This window comes from Cercospora beticola, chromosome 4 (assembly GCF_033473495.1).
Source record: "Cercospora beticola chromosome 4, complete sequence".
Classification (NCBI taxonomy): Eukaryota; Fungi; Ascomycota; class Dothideomycetes; order Mycosphaerellales; family Mycosphaerellaceae; genus Cercospora; species Cercospora beticola.
In genome coordinates this window covers 3,972,269-3,991,143 of record NC_088938.1, presented here as the reverse complement: position 1 = coordinate 3,991,143, position 18,875 = coordinate 3,972,269, and the positions used below count along the sequence as shown (strand labels likewise).

The following is an 18,875-nucleotide window of genomic DNA, read 5'->3' as shown; positions in this document are numbered from 1 at the left end:
GTCATCAACTTGTAGCAGACGGGATGCTGTGCACAGGGCGTATCGTGGAACGTCGCGTCCGCTACTTTTTCGAAACCTTCCAGTCAGAGCCTCGCGATATTGCCGTTCATTCGCAAATGCTATAGTTCCATATCGTCATCATCGTCCTGGTAGTTCCCGCTCCCACCCAGAGCATCCTGGCCATCGGCTTCCTGCTCCTTTTGTGCATCCTCGCGTGGCTGGTTCAGCTTTCTGCAAATATACCATCGTCAGTCAATCCCGGACATCACGAGGAATCAACCCAGGCGGGAGATCTCCCGATTCTACTCACCTCAGCCCGTCCACCACACCTCCCACAAACCCTCTGATCTCTGCAACTTCCATCCCTCCAACTCCATTAACCTTCAATCCAGCACCTGCTTCTAAAGCCTTGAAACCTTTCCTCAATTTACTCATTCTCACTTCCCTCAAATCTCGTAACAGTCTCCTCACAGTATCCGGATCCTCGAAATCATCGCTCGCATGCGTGAGTAATAAGAACCCAAGCTCATTCCAATGATATGGTAGACGTTCTTGTTGCGCTCGACTTGTACTGCTGTCTTTTATGAAAGGACTGCTGATCTCCAAGCTCTCGTGTTTGAGGTAGGGTTCGTTGGGGAGACTGACGCCTGTGGATTCTGGGAGGTCGGGACCCGGTGCTAATGCGCCCGCGAGTCTGGGATCGGTCTCGAATTCGAGAATGGATTGGAGAGAGGAAGGCGAGAGCCAGGGTGGTGGGGAGATATTGGCTCGTTTTTGGCGTTTGAGAAGGAGGGCGAGCCAGAGGGGGAGTTGGGCTGGGAATGGTGGGTTGAGGCGTTCTGTAGGGCCCTATATGTACAGGCTAAGTCAGTGATTGAACGACGAGGAGAAGAGTATTTGTGCCAGCCTCTTACGCTGTTGGCTAGGTAGGATTTCAACTCACTCCTAGCAGCTCCAGTCCTTCGAGTCTTTGGCGGGGGATCACCGTGACGAGTTCCATTTCGCAGAGAAAACCGACTTCGTTTGGCGTGAGGCCGGGAGGGAGTGGGAGGGCCATCGTGTGTCTTGGTGCATATCTGACAGCAAGCCGAAGAAGTTCGTCGCTGATGCAGAAGTGTTCCGAGTCGCAAGTGGGATGTGTTTCTTGGAGCGCGTCTCGTCCGTTTCGTGTCACGCGCAGCCAATCACAGTCCGACGCCAAGACCATGACATGTGCACCACTTTCCTCCCCGGTCCTGGTCTCTGCTTCCAACGACATCACACTCTCGGGCGAATGTCCGAAGGGTGTGAAGAGATCGATCAGCGTCACCATTGCGGACGCTTACAAGACTCTGTCGAGGAACAACATGGCGACTGCAGTGGCATCTCTGCTCGCACCTCTTGCAATCTGGTTCAAAGCAGTCGACAGTACTGTCCAGGAGCCCTATCTGGTACGTACGTCGCTGCATTGAAGGTAAGTACTTTCATCTCACTGTCTCTTGCAGGACGAGATCTTTCATATACCGCAAGCACAACATTACTGCGCAGGAAGATGGCACATCTGGGATCCCAAGCTCACGACTCCACCTGGCCTCTATTTGATCTCCTATCTCGTTCAACCTCTTCTTGGCTGTGAGGTGGGATCTTTGAGAGCTGTCAATGCCGGATGCTTGGTCGCATTGTTGCTGGCTCTCGTAGCCACATACACTGTTCGACGGAAAGCCAATGGCCAGACAGGTTACCTCAGTGGCCTGCTGGCTGTGCACAGCTCGCTGAACATTGTTCTCTTTCCGCCGCTCTTCTTCTTCTCAGCCCTCTACTACACCGATATAGCATCTACGCTATCATGGACGACCTTCTACTGGTTCTTCCTGCGATGCATTGACAAGAGAGACTTCTCCCCTGTCGATGCACTGCTGCAAGTTATCCTGGGAGTTGCGAGCCTGTCCTTCAGACAGACTAACATTTTCTGGGTTGCTGTCGCACCTTTGGCATTGAAGTTAGTCATTGAGCTCGATCAAGGTCATCGCGTTGTCAAACAGTCGATGTACAAGAGGGCTGAGGGTTTTGGCGACTCGACTTGGAGCGTGGCGAAGACGAGCTGGAAAATGAATGTGATCTACGATCCCCCCGTCCGCGATGCGTTCATTGAAGGTTAGCATACAATACGATCGGCTAGGGCGAGAGCTGACTGGACACAGACTACATCCGCACTATCGTGTCCATCGCCGCCTGTGGTCTAAAAGCCGCCACCCAACCGAAACGTATCATGAGTATCGGGCTCGCACTGTCACCATACCTGACTTTGATCGCCGTATTCGCGAGCTTCATCCTATGGAACGGGGGCGTTGTTCTAGGCGACAAGAGCAATCACATCGCCACCATCAACCTGCCCCAGATGCTCTATATCTGGCCGTTCATCACGTTCTTCTCGTGGCCCCTGCTCTTACCGCACTTCATGATGGGTGCTCTCACACTGGTCTCCAGAATTGGGCAGGTCTTGCCCCTGGAGCCACTACTCGTGTTCAAACGCCGCAACTTCTTGCCCCGAGCGTACCTGGTACTCGCCTTCACGATATTCGCCCTAGCAATCGTGCATTTCAACACCCTCGTCCACCCATTCATGCTGGCTGACAACCGACACTACGTCTTCTACGTGTTCAAAAGGCTGCTCCGACCTCAGTGGGTTCGCTACCTTGCAGCACCAATCTACGTCCTCACAGCTTGGGCCTGCATCTCATCACGGGGAGAAGCTCCCTACAGCAACATGGGTCTCACCGCGAAAGACAACAGAAGCCGATCCCAGACTCGTGCAGCGAGCGCCAACGACACCACAAGAGATAACCTGAAACACAATGCCCTCACGGACGCCTCACGAGACCCTTCGCACATTCCAGATGGAAAAAGCACACCAATGGTGTCTTTCATCTTGGTCAATCTCGCGACAACAGCTCTAACGCTGTGCAGCGCCCCCTTGGTCGAGCCGAGATATTGCATCATTCCGTTCATCATGTGGCGGATGCACTTGCCATTGTATGCGGTCAACGAGACTCGAGATAAGCAGGTTGCCAAAGAGAAGAGTTGGAGCGCTGTGCTGAAGGTATACGATTATCGAGTCGTGGTAGAGACGGTATGGTTCTTGGTCATAAACGCGGCTACGGGGTACATTTTCTTGAATTGGACGTTCGAGTGGCCTAGTGAGCCAGGGAAGCTGCAGAGGTTTATGTGGTGAATTTTCAATCCTGGCAAAGATGGATGGCGCGTTTCCAGGTGTCCGTGTGGGCAGATTCGCTGGCTTTGTGCGAAGCAATTGTACATATTATAGTGTATCACTACATACGCATTTCGCAAGGCTATGCAAATATATATCCAGAGACTTGAGACTCAGCTTCGCACGGCAGAATGGATTTATTCTGAGTAGATTGAGGTGTATCTGGAGACAGCTGGAATCGGGACGATTTTAGCCAATTTGCCCCGACTTGGTTCAAGCACTTGAGTATTTCCAACTCGTTCTCTAAGGACACTGCGCTCTTGGCGACGACATCCAAGATTTGCTCCTCCTCTTGACCGTCAAACGTCAGTGCGCCATGGAAGAAGCAGGAATGAAATGTTTGGTGTGCTCTCCCAACTTTTCGCTTTAGTATGCTCCAAAAGCAACCAATCTGGACCTATTCTAACCACTGTTGTTATGATGTTCTCGACTCACACCGATTCGTCGTCTAGTCTTGATAGTGCGGATTTGCAGTGCTCCTGCTGTTCGAACCTATCATCCGGGTAAGCTAGAGTAGATACCAAATAGTAGATCAACGATACAAGATCCGGGAAGGCATTGTGAACAAGCTAACGTGTCGCCGATAGCTTGGCTTGCATGCTCTCTACCTCTTCTAATAAAGAGCGTATAGCAGGTAGCATCGCAGCGAGCGTACGGCCATGTGCTTCGTAACCTTCAACGTATTTGGCAGCGTAAGTCTCGACCGCATCATTGTAGACTGCTCTCTCACACTCTCAGAGGCGGCCATATAGCTTGCTAGCGTTGCTCATTGCCTCCATAAAGTCGTGATCAAGCTCAGCCGCTCCCAAGCGTCTGCGCACGGCATTGACAAGCTCTCTACTATCGAGATCCTCGGCGCTCTGTAGCCTATCAACTCCAGCTTTTGCAACGATGTATAGGAGGAGGAAGTATAGCTCCTTTACAAGACTGGAGTGAAAGAACATTGCGCGTTTGGCGAATAGTAATAGTCTAGACGCCTAGTACGTGTCGGCAGAGTATGGCGAATAGAAGTTAGCTAGCTATAGCTGATGTCGCGGCGCTCCCGTGGGATATAGCAGGTCTTTCTCTTCGGGCTTCCTCTCGTCGGTCTCCTCGGTCTTCGCGCGCTTGTTGGGGCTGTCTCTAAACGGGAACGTGCGCTTCTTGGGTGCTCTATATAGGTTTTCGATCTCCACGGGATTCTTCGGGTCCTCTTCTGCTTTAATCGCCGCCTTTTTTGCACGGCCTTTGTCTCTATCCTTCTTCTCTTGTTCTCCCGAGACTGTAGTAGAACCAGGACCTTACCTATCCGACAACATACCGCTAAATCGCTTCGTCTGGTGCGCCAGCTGATGCTGGCCAGTCCTGCTTCGAGAAGAGTTATATGCTGAAGATCATGTTTAGGGTACCTCCGTCCTTGGGGATCGCGGCACCATCTTTATTGTGGACGTAAATACGAAACGGGTGCCTTTCGCTTTGCTTTGAATCGTCCCAGGCCGTGTTCTTGTTGGGCGTCGTCATGTTCTCGAAAGGACTTGTGTACTTGGAGGCCACAAGGTCGAGCACCGTGCACGGGCCCGGCAGAGCCAGTCACTCCTCTAGGCACCAGATCAAGACGTTAAGCTTTTGCCATTACCGCTTAGCAAGCGTGACATCGAGGCCTTCTTGCCTGACAGCCCATGCGTTGATTAGCTTCCAATCCTTCTTCGGCTCCTTCAACTTCATGTCGTAGCGGAAAACCATGGCCGGGACCAGTTTCGACATCTCGAGCATGGCGATGTTCCTGCCGAGACACGTCCTTTTGCCAGCACCGAAGGAGAGAATATGATGATCCATGTACTTTACTCGTTCGGCGTCTTCAGAAAGCCATCGATCAGGGTTCCAGGTCTCTGCGTCAGAGCCAAAGATACGTGTATCGCGGTGCAGCACCCAGGGATTCACGCCAACGATCGTACCTGGAGGGATGAAGGTCTCGCCAAGCTGAAAGCCACTGGCAGGAGTGACGCGTTCTAGTGGCAATGCGAGAGCTGGGTTGAGACGCAAGCCTTCTTTGATGACTGCATTCAAGTACGGTAGCGCTTGCACCTCTGTCCATGTCGGTAGGGGTGTTGTGAGCTTGTCTTGCTTCTGCGCCCTCACTAGCTCTTCTCGAAGCTTGTCCAGCGTTGAAGGGTTCTTCAGCAAGTAGTAGAAGATGGCTCGCGTTGTTGATGCAATAGTATCAGAGCCCGCATTGATGTTGATGAAAAGATATGCCAACAGCGCTTGATTCGTGACCACCTCTGGTTGTTCATCGTGAAGCTTGAGAAACCGTGAAAGGAAGTCTGGCTTGCTCGGAAGTGTGCCATGTAAGACTTTCTCGTTGAGTGCAGCATCGTTCAGATTTGGCACTTCAATAGACTCTCCATCGTCTTTGCTGTCCAGTCTTTCCTGAAGTCGTCGCTGACCGAATGCGAGTATGGGATTCATTTTGCCCTTCACGAAAATCTTCTGAAAGAGCGAGCTTTTGTAGATCCATTCATCCAGCCACGGCATCTGCCCGAGAACTGAGCATCGATCAAAATTTGCCGCTATCGAATCGGCGATATTCTCGACGTCTTCTGCTCGCTCCAGAAATCCTAGGCGCTTGGACAGTGTCAATTCTCCGATCACGTCGAATGCGTACCTATTACGAGCTCAGTACTGCTTCTTTTCCCAAACCCCTGTCTGCCTCACTCACCACTGCAACCAGGTACCAAGGTCACACACTCTACCGGTCGTTGCGAAAAGCTGGTCGACTCTGTCCAGGAAAACCGCTGTCGTCGAATCAATCAGAGGCTCGAACTCCACAAGCGTGCTCAGGCTATATGCGCTGGCGATCGGTCGCTTCATCGTAGCATGTTGCTGCTCATCAGTCGTGAAGACAAGACTAGCTGTTCGCTTGCCATGGACAATATTCTGCCAGACGGAATAGAAGTCTGATTTGGGAGCTTTGACCGATATGCCATAGATCGTGTTGATGACCTCTGGCTTAGATACACTGACGCAATTTGGACCTATTCGCACCAGATCGCCATGCTTCTTGTGCAGCTGGAGATATGTATCGTGTGAGTCTCTTCGCCAGACGACCAGTAGGCGATACAAATCAGTGAATCTTGCCAGTAAGGGACCAGGTATGGTGCGCAGTCTCTGCCATGTCAGTACAAGGTGTAGCGACAGCCAGCCCAGAGCTATGACGATCAGTGTAGAAGGAGATAACAATGTAGAAGAGGAGAAGTGGTCAAGGACAGAGGAGAGAGTCTTGGCTAACATGATTGCTCATGAAACTGGAATAGTTGATACTTGTTGGGAGAATGCTTTGAAGTCAGATATAGCTCGTGCATGTTCCGCTCCCGTGGAGCAGCACGCTTGGCTCATGGTGCATGACAATGCTGCAAAGCGGAAGGACTGAAGATCGTTGGTGGGAGGCTGAAGCAAGAAGCAAGCATCGAACCGGAAGTATTCCGTGGTCAGCCAAATTGAGTTTTGCGCTAGCAGGGGTCAAATGCCGACCTGCTTCAATTTTTGAGATGGCCGCAACAGCGAAGCAGAGCAGAGCGGCGAACGACAGCATACTCAGCAGCATGGCAGCGACAACGTTCCTGCCGACCTTAGAGGCGGAATCTCATAGATTCTTACAGCCGGATTTGCCACTCTACACCGATGCCGTCGCATACCTGAAAAACGTCCTCGACCCGCTGGCCAAGGACATCAGTGCGGAGCAGCAGCAACGATTGAAGGAGTCGCGCAAGAAGAGGAAGCGAGGCGAGGGTGGTGACGAAGAAGTGCTACGTTTGCGGCAGATACATACAGATGGCTTCAGCGTCGAGCAGGTGTGGGAACAAGCACGAAGAGTACTCGATGCAGCGGCGGATGAGGTCCAGCGCGAATACGAGAAAGTGCAGGAACAACTCGAGGGAGACAGCGACGAGGATGGTGCTGATGCGCAATCAGGCTTGGACGGGGAGGATGAGGACCTAGGAGTGGAAGGTGTGGACTATGAAGTCGAGGGAGTAGATGACGGCGAGGAGGAGTATCACTCTGATGGGGATGAGGACGAAGAAGACGAGCTGGACCTGAATGGTGATACGCACGACGACTTCGACGAAATGGAATTAGACGAAGACGAGGACGAAGCAGAGGTACCAGCAGCAGAGTTCGTGGAAGACAAATTTGGCTTGAACGACGGCTTTTTCTCAATCGATGACTTCAATAAACAATCCGAGTTCTTGGAGCAGCAGGATTTCCGAGGCGAAGCCGAAGTGGAAGAGGATGACGAGGAAATCGACTTTGATGCAGATCCCATGGCGCAAGCTTCAGCTGGCGCAAATGGAGACGCTGGCGCTGACGATGAAGAAAGCGAAGGCGAAGAAGATGGACCTACATTCGGCGATCCTGATGCAGAGAGCGAAGACGAAGATGAAGATGGTGAAGGTGTTGGAGACATGGATGCAATGGGCGGCATGGGAAATACCAACAGCATAATGTACAAGGACTTCTTCGCGCCGCCAGCGCAGAAAAAGCGCAAGAACAAGAAGGGGCGACCGAACCCGCACAACTTTCCCGAAGCGTCTGCTTCGAAGTCGACAAACGGTGCGGCACAGGAAGAGTGGGCCGAGCCAGAGGACATGCAGCGGACCATGGATGCGGTACACCGTGACCTGTTTGAGGAGTCAGATGAAGAGGAAGAGGAAGAAGACGAAAAGCCTGATCCAGCCGATCCTCGATCGCGTCGTTCAGCGCATGAGCGTCGAAAGCTGCAGCTACAGGAGGAGATCCGGAAGCTCGAAGCTGCCAATGTAGCCAAACGTGACTGGCAGCTTTCAGGTGAGGCGCGCGCGGCCGACCGCCCTGTCAATGCACTTCTCGAAGAGGATCTGGACTTTGAAAGAGCTGGCAAACCTGTACCAGTCATTACCGCAGAAGTCAGCGAAGACATTGAAAGTCTGATCAAACGCCGCATCCTTGCCTTTGACTTCCAAGACATCATAAAGCGACGACCAGACGATCTTGCCACTGGAAACGGGAAGCGTGGCAAGCTTGACTTCGAGCTCGATGACACCAAGAGCAAGAAAGGCCTGGCCGAGGAGTATGAGGAAGAATACTCTCGCAGAACAGATCCGAACTACGTGGACGTCAAAGACGAGAAACTGGCGAAGGAGCAGAAAGAAATCGAAGCTCTGTGGAAAGAAGTTTGCGGCCAGCTCGATGGCCTCTCATCTTGGAACTTCAGACCCAAAGCACCAGCACCTCAAATGGACATCCGTGTCGACGCGCCAGCCATCACAATGGAAGATGCACGACCCTCAGCTGGTGGTGAAGTTGCCGGCGCAAGTCAACTGGCACCTCAAGAGATCTACAAAGCCGGCGAGGGCAGCAAAGCCGATAAATCTGAAGTTGTCGGCAAGTCTGGGCTGCCTGCCGGACGAGAAGAACTTGATAAAGATGAACGGAAGAGGAGAAGACGACGAGAAAAGGAACGCATTCGGAAAGCTAGCGGGAATGCGGAAGGTGCGAATGGGAAGCCGAAGGAGAGTAAGGCTAAGAAGGCGAAGAAGGATATGCTTGGGGATCTCAAGAAGGGTGGTGTTCGCGTTATTGGAAAGAAGGGACAAGTTACTGATGTGGAGGGCAATGAAGCACGCAATGAGACTGGCGGACAAGGTGCAGGGAGGTTCAAATTGTAGGCAAAGATGGAAATGTACTACGGTGGCCACGGTCACAGTATTTGTTCACATTGTCCGCATATCTTGTCTTTCTCCAGCAGTCCTTCCTTCCAGGACGCGATCTGTGGAGTTACATATGCTACTCTATGTCTGCCATGTCCTTCTGCTCGGATCAATCTTGACTGGATTCTGTCCTGACAATGTCCTCGAAGAATCTTCACTGCGCCTTCGTATGCCCATGCACAACCTCCGCCTCCACGCCCGAAGGCCCAAAAGCCAACAAACCAAGTGCACTCGGCGCCAAAGCCCCCGCATTCACAATCGCAGCTTTCCACGAAAGCGCAACAGATTTCCTCCTCGGCTTCATCTTCAGTTCCTTCTCCTGCTTCATCATCTTCGAAATCGTAGCACAAGAAGAAGAAGCCGTCCCAAATTTCTCTCGAATTTCCTCTTCTGTGAAAGCTCTGGTTTTCGTCCTTAACACTGCTGCGATTTCCTGCAGACTCATCCCGATTTGTTCTCCAATTGGTACCAGACATTCGGCGAGCTTCGCGTAGTCTTTTGTGAGGAGGCGGTAGGTTAACATTAGGTAGTCGATGTTATGAAAGACTAGTGCCCGGCCTTCTGCGTAGGCTTTCTTTGATTGCAGGAAGTGGAGTGGTTGGTCGCGCCAGTGCCTGCGAGGATTGAGGTGGTGAGCTGTATGGTAGCCGTCGTTGAAGCAGAAGCGGTTACTGGGGACGTCGATTAATGTTATGCTTGAGCGGAAATCGGAGTCCGGTTCGATTTCATCGACGAGGGCGTGTTGGCCCCAGTTTCCGATCATAAGGCCGAGACGGAGGAGAATGAAGGGTATTATGAGGGTGAAAATGCTGGCGCGAAAGTTGACTTTGGTGGTCATGAAGATCATGAAGGTCATGCTGGCGATTTCGGAGAAGAAGGATTTAGCGGCGAGCTTGGTTTTGTTTTTGCGGAGGAAGTAGAGTGGAAGGTCGAGCCAGATGAGGAAGAGGAAGCGGCCGAGGTAGTGGAGAAAGTGCCAGACGTTGTCGCGTTGGTAGCGGATTGTGGAGGAGAGGTCTTCGGGGCCGTTGCCTTCGACGTGGTGATGTTTCACGTGGTGGTAGTAGTATGAATCCCAGGTGTGTCCCATTAGAGGTTCCAAGATGTAGGGAAAGGTCAGGTCCAGCCAGGCCCATCCTTTTGATAGAACGCCGTTGTTGTGGATGTGGTTGTGCATCATGAGAGTGAAGCCCCCGGTGCACCAGAAGGTGAAGGCAACGTGAGCGATGCCATGGAGGTAAGTGAAGTTGTAGTAGAGGTAAACTGCGCTTGGCACGTTGACAGAAAGGTAGAGCAGGATGTGCGTCAAGAATATCACATCTGTAGGATGCCGCACTATGTTTGAAGCGACCTTGATGTATGGCTGGATCAAGTACTTCTGGAGAGTTGGATGTATGTCCTTGGCATCCCACGTTGCGAATACTGTTGGCTCGAAATCTGGACTGGTCGGGTCGTTCAATGCTTTCATGCGCTCGAGTGCTGAGTCATCGCTGTCGTCTGTTGCGTGAGCTATGCTGGGTGATTTGTGATCATCTGGGTGCTGCTGTTCGTTATGCTTGGCTCGCGTTCGGAATTGCCTGGCGTTGTCTTCAAAGAGATTGCGCAGCAAGATCAGATCTGGTTCTGTCAAGTATGGATCAATGCTCGTCATAATGAGAAATGCAGAACTGTTAGCCACAAACGCTATGCAAAATAACGAGAGACTGGAGGATTGTTGTTTGAGAGAAGTTGGAACGACTCTAGATTCTAGTTAGGGTTTCATCGAAAGGGGTCCAAGGTGCGAAGATCCGCGTCAAGTGGCCCGTGACGGTGACGGTGGATCATCGCAATGTCTTCCGGCCGCGTGTTGATGACCGCGGCCGAAGTGGCAGCGCGTGTGCGGAAGTCATGGCTCGCACACTGAAGTATTTGCTGCATTCTGCGCCTCTTGTCGTGGAAGGAAGATGGATGATTGATCCGTATACGATCACGGCAACGCGACATCTGGCCATCAGAGCCGCTGCGAATCCCGAAGTATCGGCGCGATCTCCGACGTGGAGTGGAGTCATTTTATGATTGCCTGCGACGACTCGCGTGAGCCTTCAGGTGAGGATACAGTCAGTGTACGAAGGAGGATCCGCGTATTGTGAGAGGAGATGTGACGGCGCACACGCGTGAAGTCTTGATACGAGAATCGCCAAGCAATGCCAGGATCTGGCAAGAACAGCCTCGTCTTCGCCTTCACCAGACCTTGCCTGAATCTCACGATTAGTCGAAGCAGCACTCCTGCTACTGCCCCGTGGCTGATCCTTCAGACAGCGGCCCGCGCCAATGGAGAAGTCGAAGAAGGCGACACCAGCTTTTGCTACCCACTAGCAAGTGGCACATATCGTCTTCTCAAAAGCGTACATTCTCCTTCGGCAGAGAGACAAAAACCTCCAGGTCGTCTCATCTTTCCAGGTAGAGCTTGGAGCCAGCAGCATTACGCTGCATCCTCAACATGGCAGTCGAGGTTGCTGGACGAGATTCGAAGAGAAGACGAGTCTGGCCCAATGCCAAGCCTCGAATATCCACGCGAGTCTGCAACGCGTCCCGCCTTCAAGCCACAATGTGCACCAACGCAGAGCTCCCAGCTCTAACGTGGTCCATTTACTGCATGTAGCCGGCTAAGAAAGCTCCAGATCATGCAACTCGCGAGCTTGAGGGCTAAGGATGACCTTAACTGGCCACTGCTCGTGGACGCGTTCCTCAAACAGAGCGGCGCACATATGGACAGAACTGTAAATGCAGGACCGCGTCCATGGCGCTGATGCGAAGGCATTTAGTCCTTTGAGCGCTGCCGGAGTCGCCGCAGCTGAGAAGACGAGCAGAAGGTTGAAAAAGGTACGCCACCCTAGCTTCACTGACCGCCAGACGACAATGCGTAGAACGACCATTGCTCCTGCTCTAGCATTGAGACTGCCCTCACCTGCGCTACTTTGTGCGATTTAACTTATGATCACGACATAGAACTCCCCAGTCTGAAGCACAACACGTTCTCAGCACGATGTCTACAGATCAACCCGCCATCGGAAGAGAGGTTGGTAAAGTCGACACAGATTCAGGCGGTCTGGCCAGATATTCTCTGAAACTCCTTCTACCTCCCGGTATTACTCATGACGTGGAACCGGAACTCTCCCTCGAGTACTGCCAAGGTGGACCAAATGGTAGTCTTGGGGCCGGGTGGGCGTTGGGAGGTCTCTCTTGCGTCCGCCGGGGACCATCTTCGCTGGCATACGACAGCTTCAATCCACCGCCAGCCGATCATGATGTGACGAAGCCCAAGCTGAACCTCGATGGTGCTGAGCTGTTGCTTACCTCCGGCACCTATGAAGGCGCGGATGCAGAATATACAACAGAGGTGGAAAACGTCAGGCGCACTATCATTCCGGTCGGACCTGGATTCCATGTCAAAGAGTCTACCGGAAAACGTCTGGAATATGGCACGACCGAAGATTCCAGAGTGCTCGTCTCTGGCTCGCAGAATGTGCGGGAATGGCGTCTCAAAAAGGTGACAGACTACCATGGCAACTACATGACCTATAATTACACGGGCTACCCGCGAGGTCGCAACGTCCAGCAGCTGGACGACAATGCATGTTATCTGTCGAGCGTGGAATACTCTGGGAACGAAAAGACTGGTATTCGAGCAGCTCGCATCGTGCAGTTGGAGTACAGCGATCGTCCAGATGTGATGATCCAGACTGTGCAGGGCGATCTGTGTAGGTGGGCATCAATCCTTACTTCAGTCCACATTGGGTGGTTACATGAAGGGAACATGAAACCTTACCTCACTTATGAACTCGCATATTCGAGGTCTATTGACACGGGTGATTCCTATCTGAAGTCGATCACGGAAACATCGACATCAGATGGCAAGAAGGTTAGCTTGCTGCCATCCACTTTTGGTTATACGACTGCATTGCCGGCCGGCGCAATTGGCAAAGACCTCTTTAAGCCAGCCTCACCACCGACGATCAACCTGCCAGCCACAACGAGCAACATTGCACTATTCCCTCTGAACATAAGTGGCCGTTGCATGGCAGATCTGGCTTGTGTGCGTTACAACAAAGCTACACGACAGCTGTCGATCAAGACGTACCTCGCAGAAAGACAAGTTGATGGCACAGTGTCTTGGAACCCTTCAACAGGCCCAGGCGCTGAAGCCACATTGCAATCTGTCAGCATGAAGGACGGCTTTCCCAGCATTCTGAGTCCGGACATGAACAACGACGGTCGAGCAGATTTTGTCGTCCCGTATCCTGATGCTGACAACAGAGTATGTTTCTCTATCTCCCAGTGCGTTGGCACAGGATACAAGAACGCAACGCCGAAGAAGACGAATCTACCTTGGACCGCTGGGTCCAAGTTCATGGCCATGGATCTCACCGGGCGAGGAACAGTAGACATCGTGCAGATATTTACCGACAAGCAGAAACTGGCTTTCAGGAATTTCCCCGCACTGAATCGAGATGGGCAGGTTGATCTTCGAGACGCTATTCTCTCGCCGACCGCATACGATAACGTAAATACTATCGATTGGTTTCAGCTTCGTCATGCTGTCACAGATACCAAAAGTCTCGTAAGAATCTGGGCAAAGGATCTCGGGATGGGCCAGGTCCAATTAATGGCTACTACATTCAGTCTGGTCAAGGCGTTGGATTCAACTGCTGGCTTCAAAGAGACTGCAAAGTCGGCACTCGGAAAACCCATTCAATCTGGTATTGACAAAGTCAAGCCGAGCGTCCTCCCGTGTGACATCAATGCCGATGGCGTTCAAGATGTGGTCCTTGCACGAGCGGAGTGGAAAGGTGGTATGGTGGTGTTCACTTTTGACATCTTCTTGGGCGACGGTGCTGGTGGTTTTAAGAAATACGGAGACACAGTGTCAAAATCAATCGCCGCAGAGCAACCACTTAGTAGCGATCGACCTGGCGAGTTCTACGTCACCAACGCCAATGGTTCAAATTATCCAAGTCTGAGCTATGTCTACCAGGAGCGAACAATGAAATCATACCTCTCTCTGACTGTAGAGGGACGCAGTGATGGCTTGTTGACTGAGATTACGTCGACCACTATCGCCAGGAACCTGCCGGGCAAGAACATGCAAGTCGTTTCGTCAGATATCAACGGGAATGGGACAGGAGATTGGCTCTTCCATACCATCGAAAATGGCGTGCCTCGCGTGGTTCCTGTATACAATCAAGCTAATGCGACTGGCTTGCTATCATGGGCGCAGGACCCAATGGGACTGCGGTCGAGCCTGACATACGGCTCTCTGACTGATCCTGCTGTCTACAACCCGCAAGTTGACTGGACCAGATACGAGAATACTACTAAGGATGGCTACACTGTTATTGCGGCGCCGAGCCTTGTCGTAACCCAGCTTCAGCATCGCAATGATGCCTCTATCAACAGTTTCGACTACAGTGTCACCATCAAGAAGTCTTACGAGAAAGCTCGAGTCAGTGTATCTGGACGAGGATGGCAGGGCTTTGAACAGATCCACAGTACCAACGTCGTTGATGGCGTATTGACATCTGAAAAGTATCACCAAAGCTGGCCGCTCACTGGTACCAAGTCGCAGGTCGATACCAAACAAGCCAGCGACGGCACTCTGCTGCGCTCTGTCAAGACTTCATTTGGAGTGCGCTCGAGGGCTGTTGGCCCATGGAAAGTGTATCGTATCAATCGCCTGCTCGAGCAGACTGATCTGATTGACTCAGGATCCCCCGTAAGGTCGAACGCTACCCAATATGCCTATGATGATTTGGGCAATATGGTGCTACGATCGCTGTGGGAGACTCAGCGGGACCAGCTGATGTTCCAATCGTGGAAGCGCTGCTCTTACACTGCCATTGATGGCGTGACGAACGTACTGGTGGCAGAAAAGCTGAGCTCGAAGGAGAGCAACACCGATTTGTCGAAATTCGAGGATGGAGACTGTTCTTTAAAAATATACGAGAACGAGACGGCACGCGCCATCTTGAAAGCAGTATCAGAATGGTCGACCGATGTTGGCGCCTTTTCGACTCGGCAAATCACTTTTGACGAATATGGGAAAGAAGTACTCTCTGTCGATGCAGCTGGTCTTCGCCGAATCACCACCTACGATGATGTCTTCCACACCTTCCCAATCAAGGTTCTTGAAGAGGGTGATGGTGTTCAGCACGTGGAGTTGACAGCTTTTGACAACGCCAGTGGTCTTGAGGTCGCCAAACAAGAACCCGATGGCATGCTTACGTGTTATCGCTTGGATGCTTTCGGGCGAGTACGCGAGAGTCGCGCAAGAGCGGCACTTCAAGGCAGTGACCAGATAGCCGCACAGCAGTTTCTGACTTGCGAGTCGGTAACAGCAGACGCCAGCTTGATGACAATTCTCTTGCAAAGTCAGCTCGATCCTCACCGCAGTATCGACTTTGAGAGGCAGCAAAGTCCACCAGGATCTCCCTACATTGCGGTCAAGGTTACAACATTTTCGCACGAGGGCGATACTGGTCGTCACGAAGTTGTTGATTACGTAGACTGCATCAAACAGGTCCGCAAACGTAGCTCCCGAGATGCGCAAGATGCACATGGAACTTGGCTCTACTGGGAACTGGACTCACAAGGCCAGAAAGTGTTCGAAAGTTTGCCCGTTCAAGTCCCCATGTCCGATGGCCTGCAGTGGTTGCCTGCCGTCACAGCAGGCGTTCGTTCCGTGATGGATGGTCTTGGCCGTCCAGTGTCTCGAGTTCGGCCTACGCATCAAGGAGGGGACCACTTCATCGTTACGGCATCCGCATATCTTGATGGCGGTGCAAGGGTTCAAGAGCGTACGCTATCTTCCGAGGATTCAACCTCATTCACGAATGCGAAGCAGCTCGCTGTACTGGAACGGCGCTACATACATCGCGAGAACGAAGACCTCGTTATCGAGAACATAGACGAGAATGGTCTGAAATCTACATTCCAGCATGATGCTTTCGGTCGATTAGTGCAATGCACAGATCCCGCAGGACAAGTCGAAACTCGTGCATACAACACGCGAGGAGACATAGTCAGTCTCGATAACGTATACCAGAACACAACAGCAGAGAAGACAGGTGCATTTGTCTATCGCTACGATGCGGCACACCAGTTAGTGTCGCAGTCCAACGCAGCGGGAGAGACTATCACTTATCGACGAGATGACAAGGGGCGGCTCCTGGAGAAGATTGGTGGTGATGGCAGAACAATTCAATACACATACAACAGTTCTGGATTCGAAAGTGTCTCGTCGATTACCGTTTATCGGCAAGGGCCAAAAGAACCTTTTGACCTCCGCTGGGACTATACATACGATCATCGCGGCCGTGTGCACTCTCGTACGTTAATTCTCAGTGATGGCTCAAGCTACACAACATCTCTGTCGTACAATTGGCAGGATCAAGTGGTAGAAAAGGTCCTTCCAGATGGTGCTCGCTTGCAACACCAGTACCACGGGTCGGTCATCACGACCAGCAGCCTGACCAGCAATAAGGACTCTTCGTGGACGTTAAAGGCAGAAACCACTGCTTTCAATCCCGCGGGAAGGCCAGAGAAGCTTGTGCTCTCTGGCAGTTCCATTGCGCAACCTTTCACGCATGTCTGGGCACATGATTCGCAGGGCTTCCCTGTCAGCCATGCCCTCACTTCGAACGGCCAGACACTGGTTGACGAGCATTACTTCTACAACGACTTAGATCAGATCTCGCGCAAACAGGAACTCGTTTCGGGCTCTATCACTGACTATAGTTATCAAGGCAAGCGGCTTGCATCCTCACAGATCAATGGAAAGGACCTCAACTCGTATGCCTACGATGATGCAGGTAACCTCAAATCCCGGCGCGGGACAGCTATTGAGTATGGCCCGGGGTTTGCGAGAGGAAGTAAAGACGATGCCAGTATCTTCGACATTAGATACGATAGCGTTGGCCGGACCGCCAAGCGCGTGACTGAGAAGTCTGCGTTTGACTTCGCGTACGATTCATTTGGCGCTTTGCAAGGCATGAATGACAGTTCTCGCAAGATTTCTATCCAATACCTTGCAGACCAGGATGGCGAAACGCTGCAACGCAAACACTCTAATGGATCTACAGACTTGTTCTTTGACGATGACTTCAGCATCCACGTCAGCTCAGAGGGCGAATCGACGATTCGACACAAATTCCAAGGCACTGATGACCATAGGGGCACAGTACCTTTGCTGGCCAGCTTAACACAAGCATGCGAATCTCTGGCCCCAATTCGTGCCCTCAAGACCGACTCGGTGATCAACGTCGCATTTGCAGACACGAAAGGGAACATAACGCATACGTTCGATGGCAGCAATGGCAGCTTGAAAGACAAGTTCGACTACGATGACTTTGGTCTGCTGGCTCCACAAGACGGCACATCTACCCAAAGGGACAAGAGCGCGTGCTACGAAGGTAACTACACTGATGACGAGACTGATCTCGTCAACTTTGGTGGCAGATGGTACGATCCTCTTGTGGGCCGATTCACGACTCCGGACGACATTCTGGACATACCTTCTCTCATTCGTACAGACGGGTTGAACCGGTACACTTTTGAAAATAATGATCCGATCAATAATATTGATCCGACTGGGCACTGGACATGGTCAGCAGTCTTGGGAGTTGTCGCCGGTGTTGCCCTTGTCGCCGCTGCGGTAGTGGTAACTGTGGCCACTGGCGGTGCGGCTGCTCCTCTGGCTGCAGCCGCCGTTGGATTCCTCGCAAGCGGAGGTGTCGCTGGCATCTTCTATTCTGCGAACCATAGAGATGAGCAGGACACCGGGAAGTTTTGGTAAGTTACAATCGTTGAATAACCGAAACGAGTCTCAAATGCTAATTCTCTTGTGCAGGGCCGGTTTTGGGACTACTGTACTAGTCAACGGCGCCATTGGTGCTGCCGCAGGCGCTGCCGGTGCTTTCGCAGGCCCCGCCAAAATCGCAAGTACAGGTTACCGGATGCTGGCCAAAGGTGCCATTGGTGGTACTACCTCCGTACTTTCCAAGGCAGCCGAAAGAGGTACGGAGAACCTGTTCTATGGCCAGCATCACAATCTCTTTGAGGGAGCCGCGACGTCTTTCCTCATGGGCGCCGCCACAGGAGCTTTCTTCGGCGCCAAAGGCCCCTCGAAGCCGACGAGTGATTCTCCGAACAAGCTGCTGGGTATCAACAAATTTGAAGGCAGCTTCAAATTGAGGAGTTTCACGGGCGTTCGAAAGATTTTGGAACCGAAGCCTTATAACCCGGTAAGTCATACTCTGGAAAATATGCTGATGAAAGAGTTATGTGCTGACTTTGCGTTTTCTGCTATAGTGGACGGGTTTGACGAAACAAATATTGAAGACTGGGGGCAAAGCCGCTTTAAGCCCAACTTGGAAAGTTGGCTACTGGGCAGCGAAAGAAATGGGCATTGTACCTAAGTCGAAGTGAAGTTGCTAGCGAATACTATAGCATACAAGTACGATATCTCCGTGGCATCAAAGCGACGGTTTCATAGGCGTCGAAGCTAACAATCTGATTAGGACGCTTGTATCACGATCAATTGAATAGTGCATGTACGCGTGACAACGGTGACGAACGCCACCGCTTAGTCTGCTATCTGCACAGAACCGAGATGCGCGTCCTGAAGCTCTTATGCAAGCCCTGTGGGTCTGAAGCTGAACCATCGCAGTCCAGACCAGGCGAACTGGCTAGCGTCTGGGACAGAGCTGGTACGAGTTAGAGCCCCGCCGGAAGTGCAACTTTTGGGAGGTGAGCATCTGCTGCTGCGACGTTCACAGCCAAGCTATACATATCAAAAATTGCAGCTGGCGGCATCGCCGAGGATTTCTCCAACCTAAGACAATCCTACCCTCTCCACCGTTCGG

General features: G+C 52.0%; 7 protein-coding genes across 7 annotated transcripts; 3 read left to right on the top strand and 4 right to left on the bottom strand.

Moving 5' to 3' along the window:
* Window positions 1-119: 119 nt before the first annotated feature.
* Window positions 120-1,057, bottom strand: RHO25_007167 (uncharacterized protein; the record flags this gene model as incomplete). The annotated part of the gene is made up of 3 exons (XM_023597937.2): window positions 120-231; window positions 311-849; window positions 944-1,057. The coding sequence occupies 3 exons, from the start codon at window positions 1,055-1,057 to the stop codon at window positions 120-122; spliced, it is 765 nt and encodes a 254-aa protein (XP_023452949.1).
* Window positions 1,058-1,205: 148 nt separating this feature from the next.
* Window positions 1,206-3,211, top strand: RHO25_007166 (uncharacterized protein; the record flags this gene model as incomplete). Its single annotated transcript, XM_023597936.2, has 3 exons — window positions 1,206-1,430; window positions 1,485-2,133; window positions 2,181-3,211. 3 exons carry the CDS (start codon window positions 1,206-1,208, stop codon window positions 3,209-3,211), a joined length of 1,905 nt encoding a protein of 634 aa, XP_023452942.2.
* A 1,058-nt stretch (window positions 3,212-4,269) lies between these two features.
* On the bottom strand, window positions 4,270-4,750 carry RHO25_007165 (uncharacterized protein; the record flags this gene model as incomplete). The annotated part of the gene is made up of 2 exons (XM_065602904.1): window positions 4,270-4,502; window positions 4,639-4,750. The coding sequence occupies 2 exons, from the start codon at window positions 4,748-4,750 to the stop codon at window positions 4,270-4,272; spliced, it is 345 nt and encodes a 114-aa protein (XP_065458976.1).
* Window positions 4,751-4,861: 111 nt separating this feature from the next.
* Window positions 4,862-6,520, bottom strand: RHO25_007164 (uncharacterized protein; the record flags this gene model as incomplete). Its single annotated transcript, XM_023597935.2, has 2 exons — window positions 4,862-5,894; window positions 5,949-6,520. The coding sequence occupies 2 exons, from the start codon at window positions 6,518-6,520 to the stop codon at window positions 4,862-4,864; spliced, it is 1,605 nt and encodes a 534-aa protein (XP_023452943.1).
* Window positions 6,521-6,831: 311 nt separating this feature from the next.
* Window positions 6,832-8,934, top strand: RHO25_007163 (uncharacterized protein; the record flags this gene model as incomplete). The annotated part of the gene is made up of 1 exon (XM_023597934.2): window positions 6,832-8,934. The coding sequence occupies one exon, from the start codon at window positions 6,832-6,834 to the stop codon at window positions 8,932-8,934; it is 2,103 nt and encodes a 700-aa protein (XP_023452944.2).
* Window positions 8,935-9,130: 196 nt separating this feature from the next.
* On the bottom strand, window positions 9,131-10,627 carry RHO25_007162 (uncharacterized protein; the record flags this gene model as incomplete). The annotated part of the gene is made up of 1 exon (XM_023597933.2): window positions 9,131-10,627. One exon carries the CDS (start codon window positions 10,625-10,627, stop codon window positions 9,131-9,133), a length of 1,497 nt encoding a protein of 498 aa, XP_023452070.1.
* Window positions 10,628-12,001: 1,374 nt separating this feature from the next.
* RHO25_007161 (uncharacterized protein) lies at window positions 12,002-18,438 on the top strand (the record flags this gene model as incomplete). The annotated part of the gene is made up of 3 exons (XM_023597932.2): window positions 12,002-17,802; window positions 17,861-18,254; window positions 18,322-18,438. The coding sequence occupies 3 exons, from the start codon at window positions 12,002-12,004 to the stop codon at window positions 18,436-18,438; spliced, it is 6,312 nt and encodes a 2,103-aa protein (XP_023452211.1).
* Window positions 18,439-18,875: the final 437 nt, after the last annotated feature.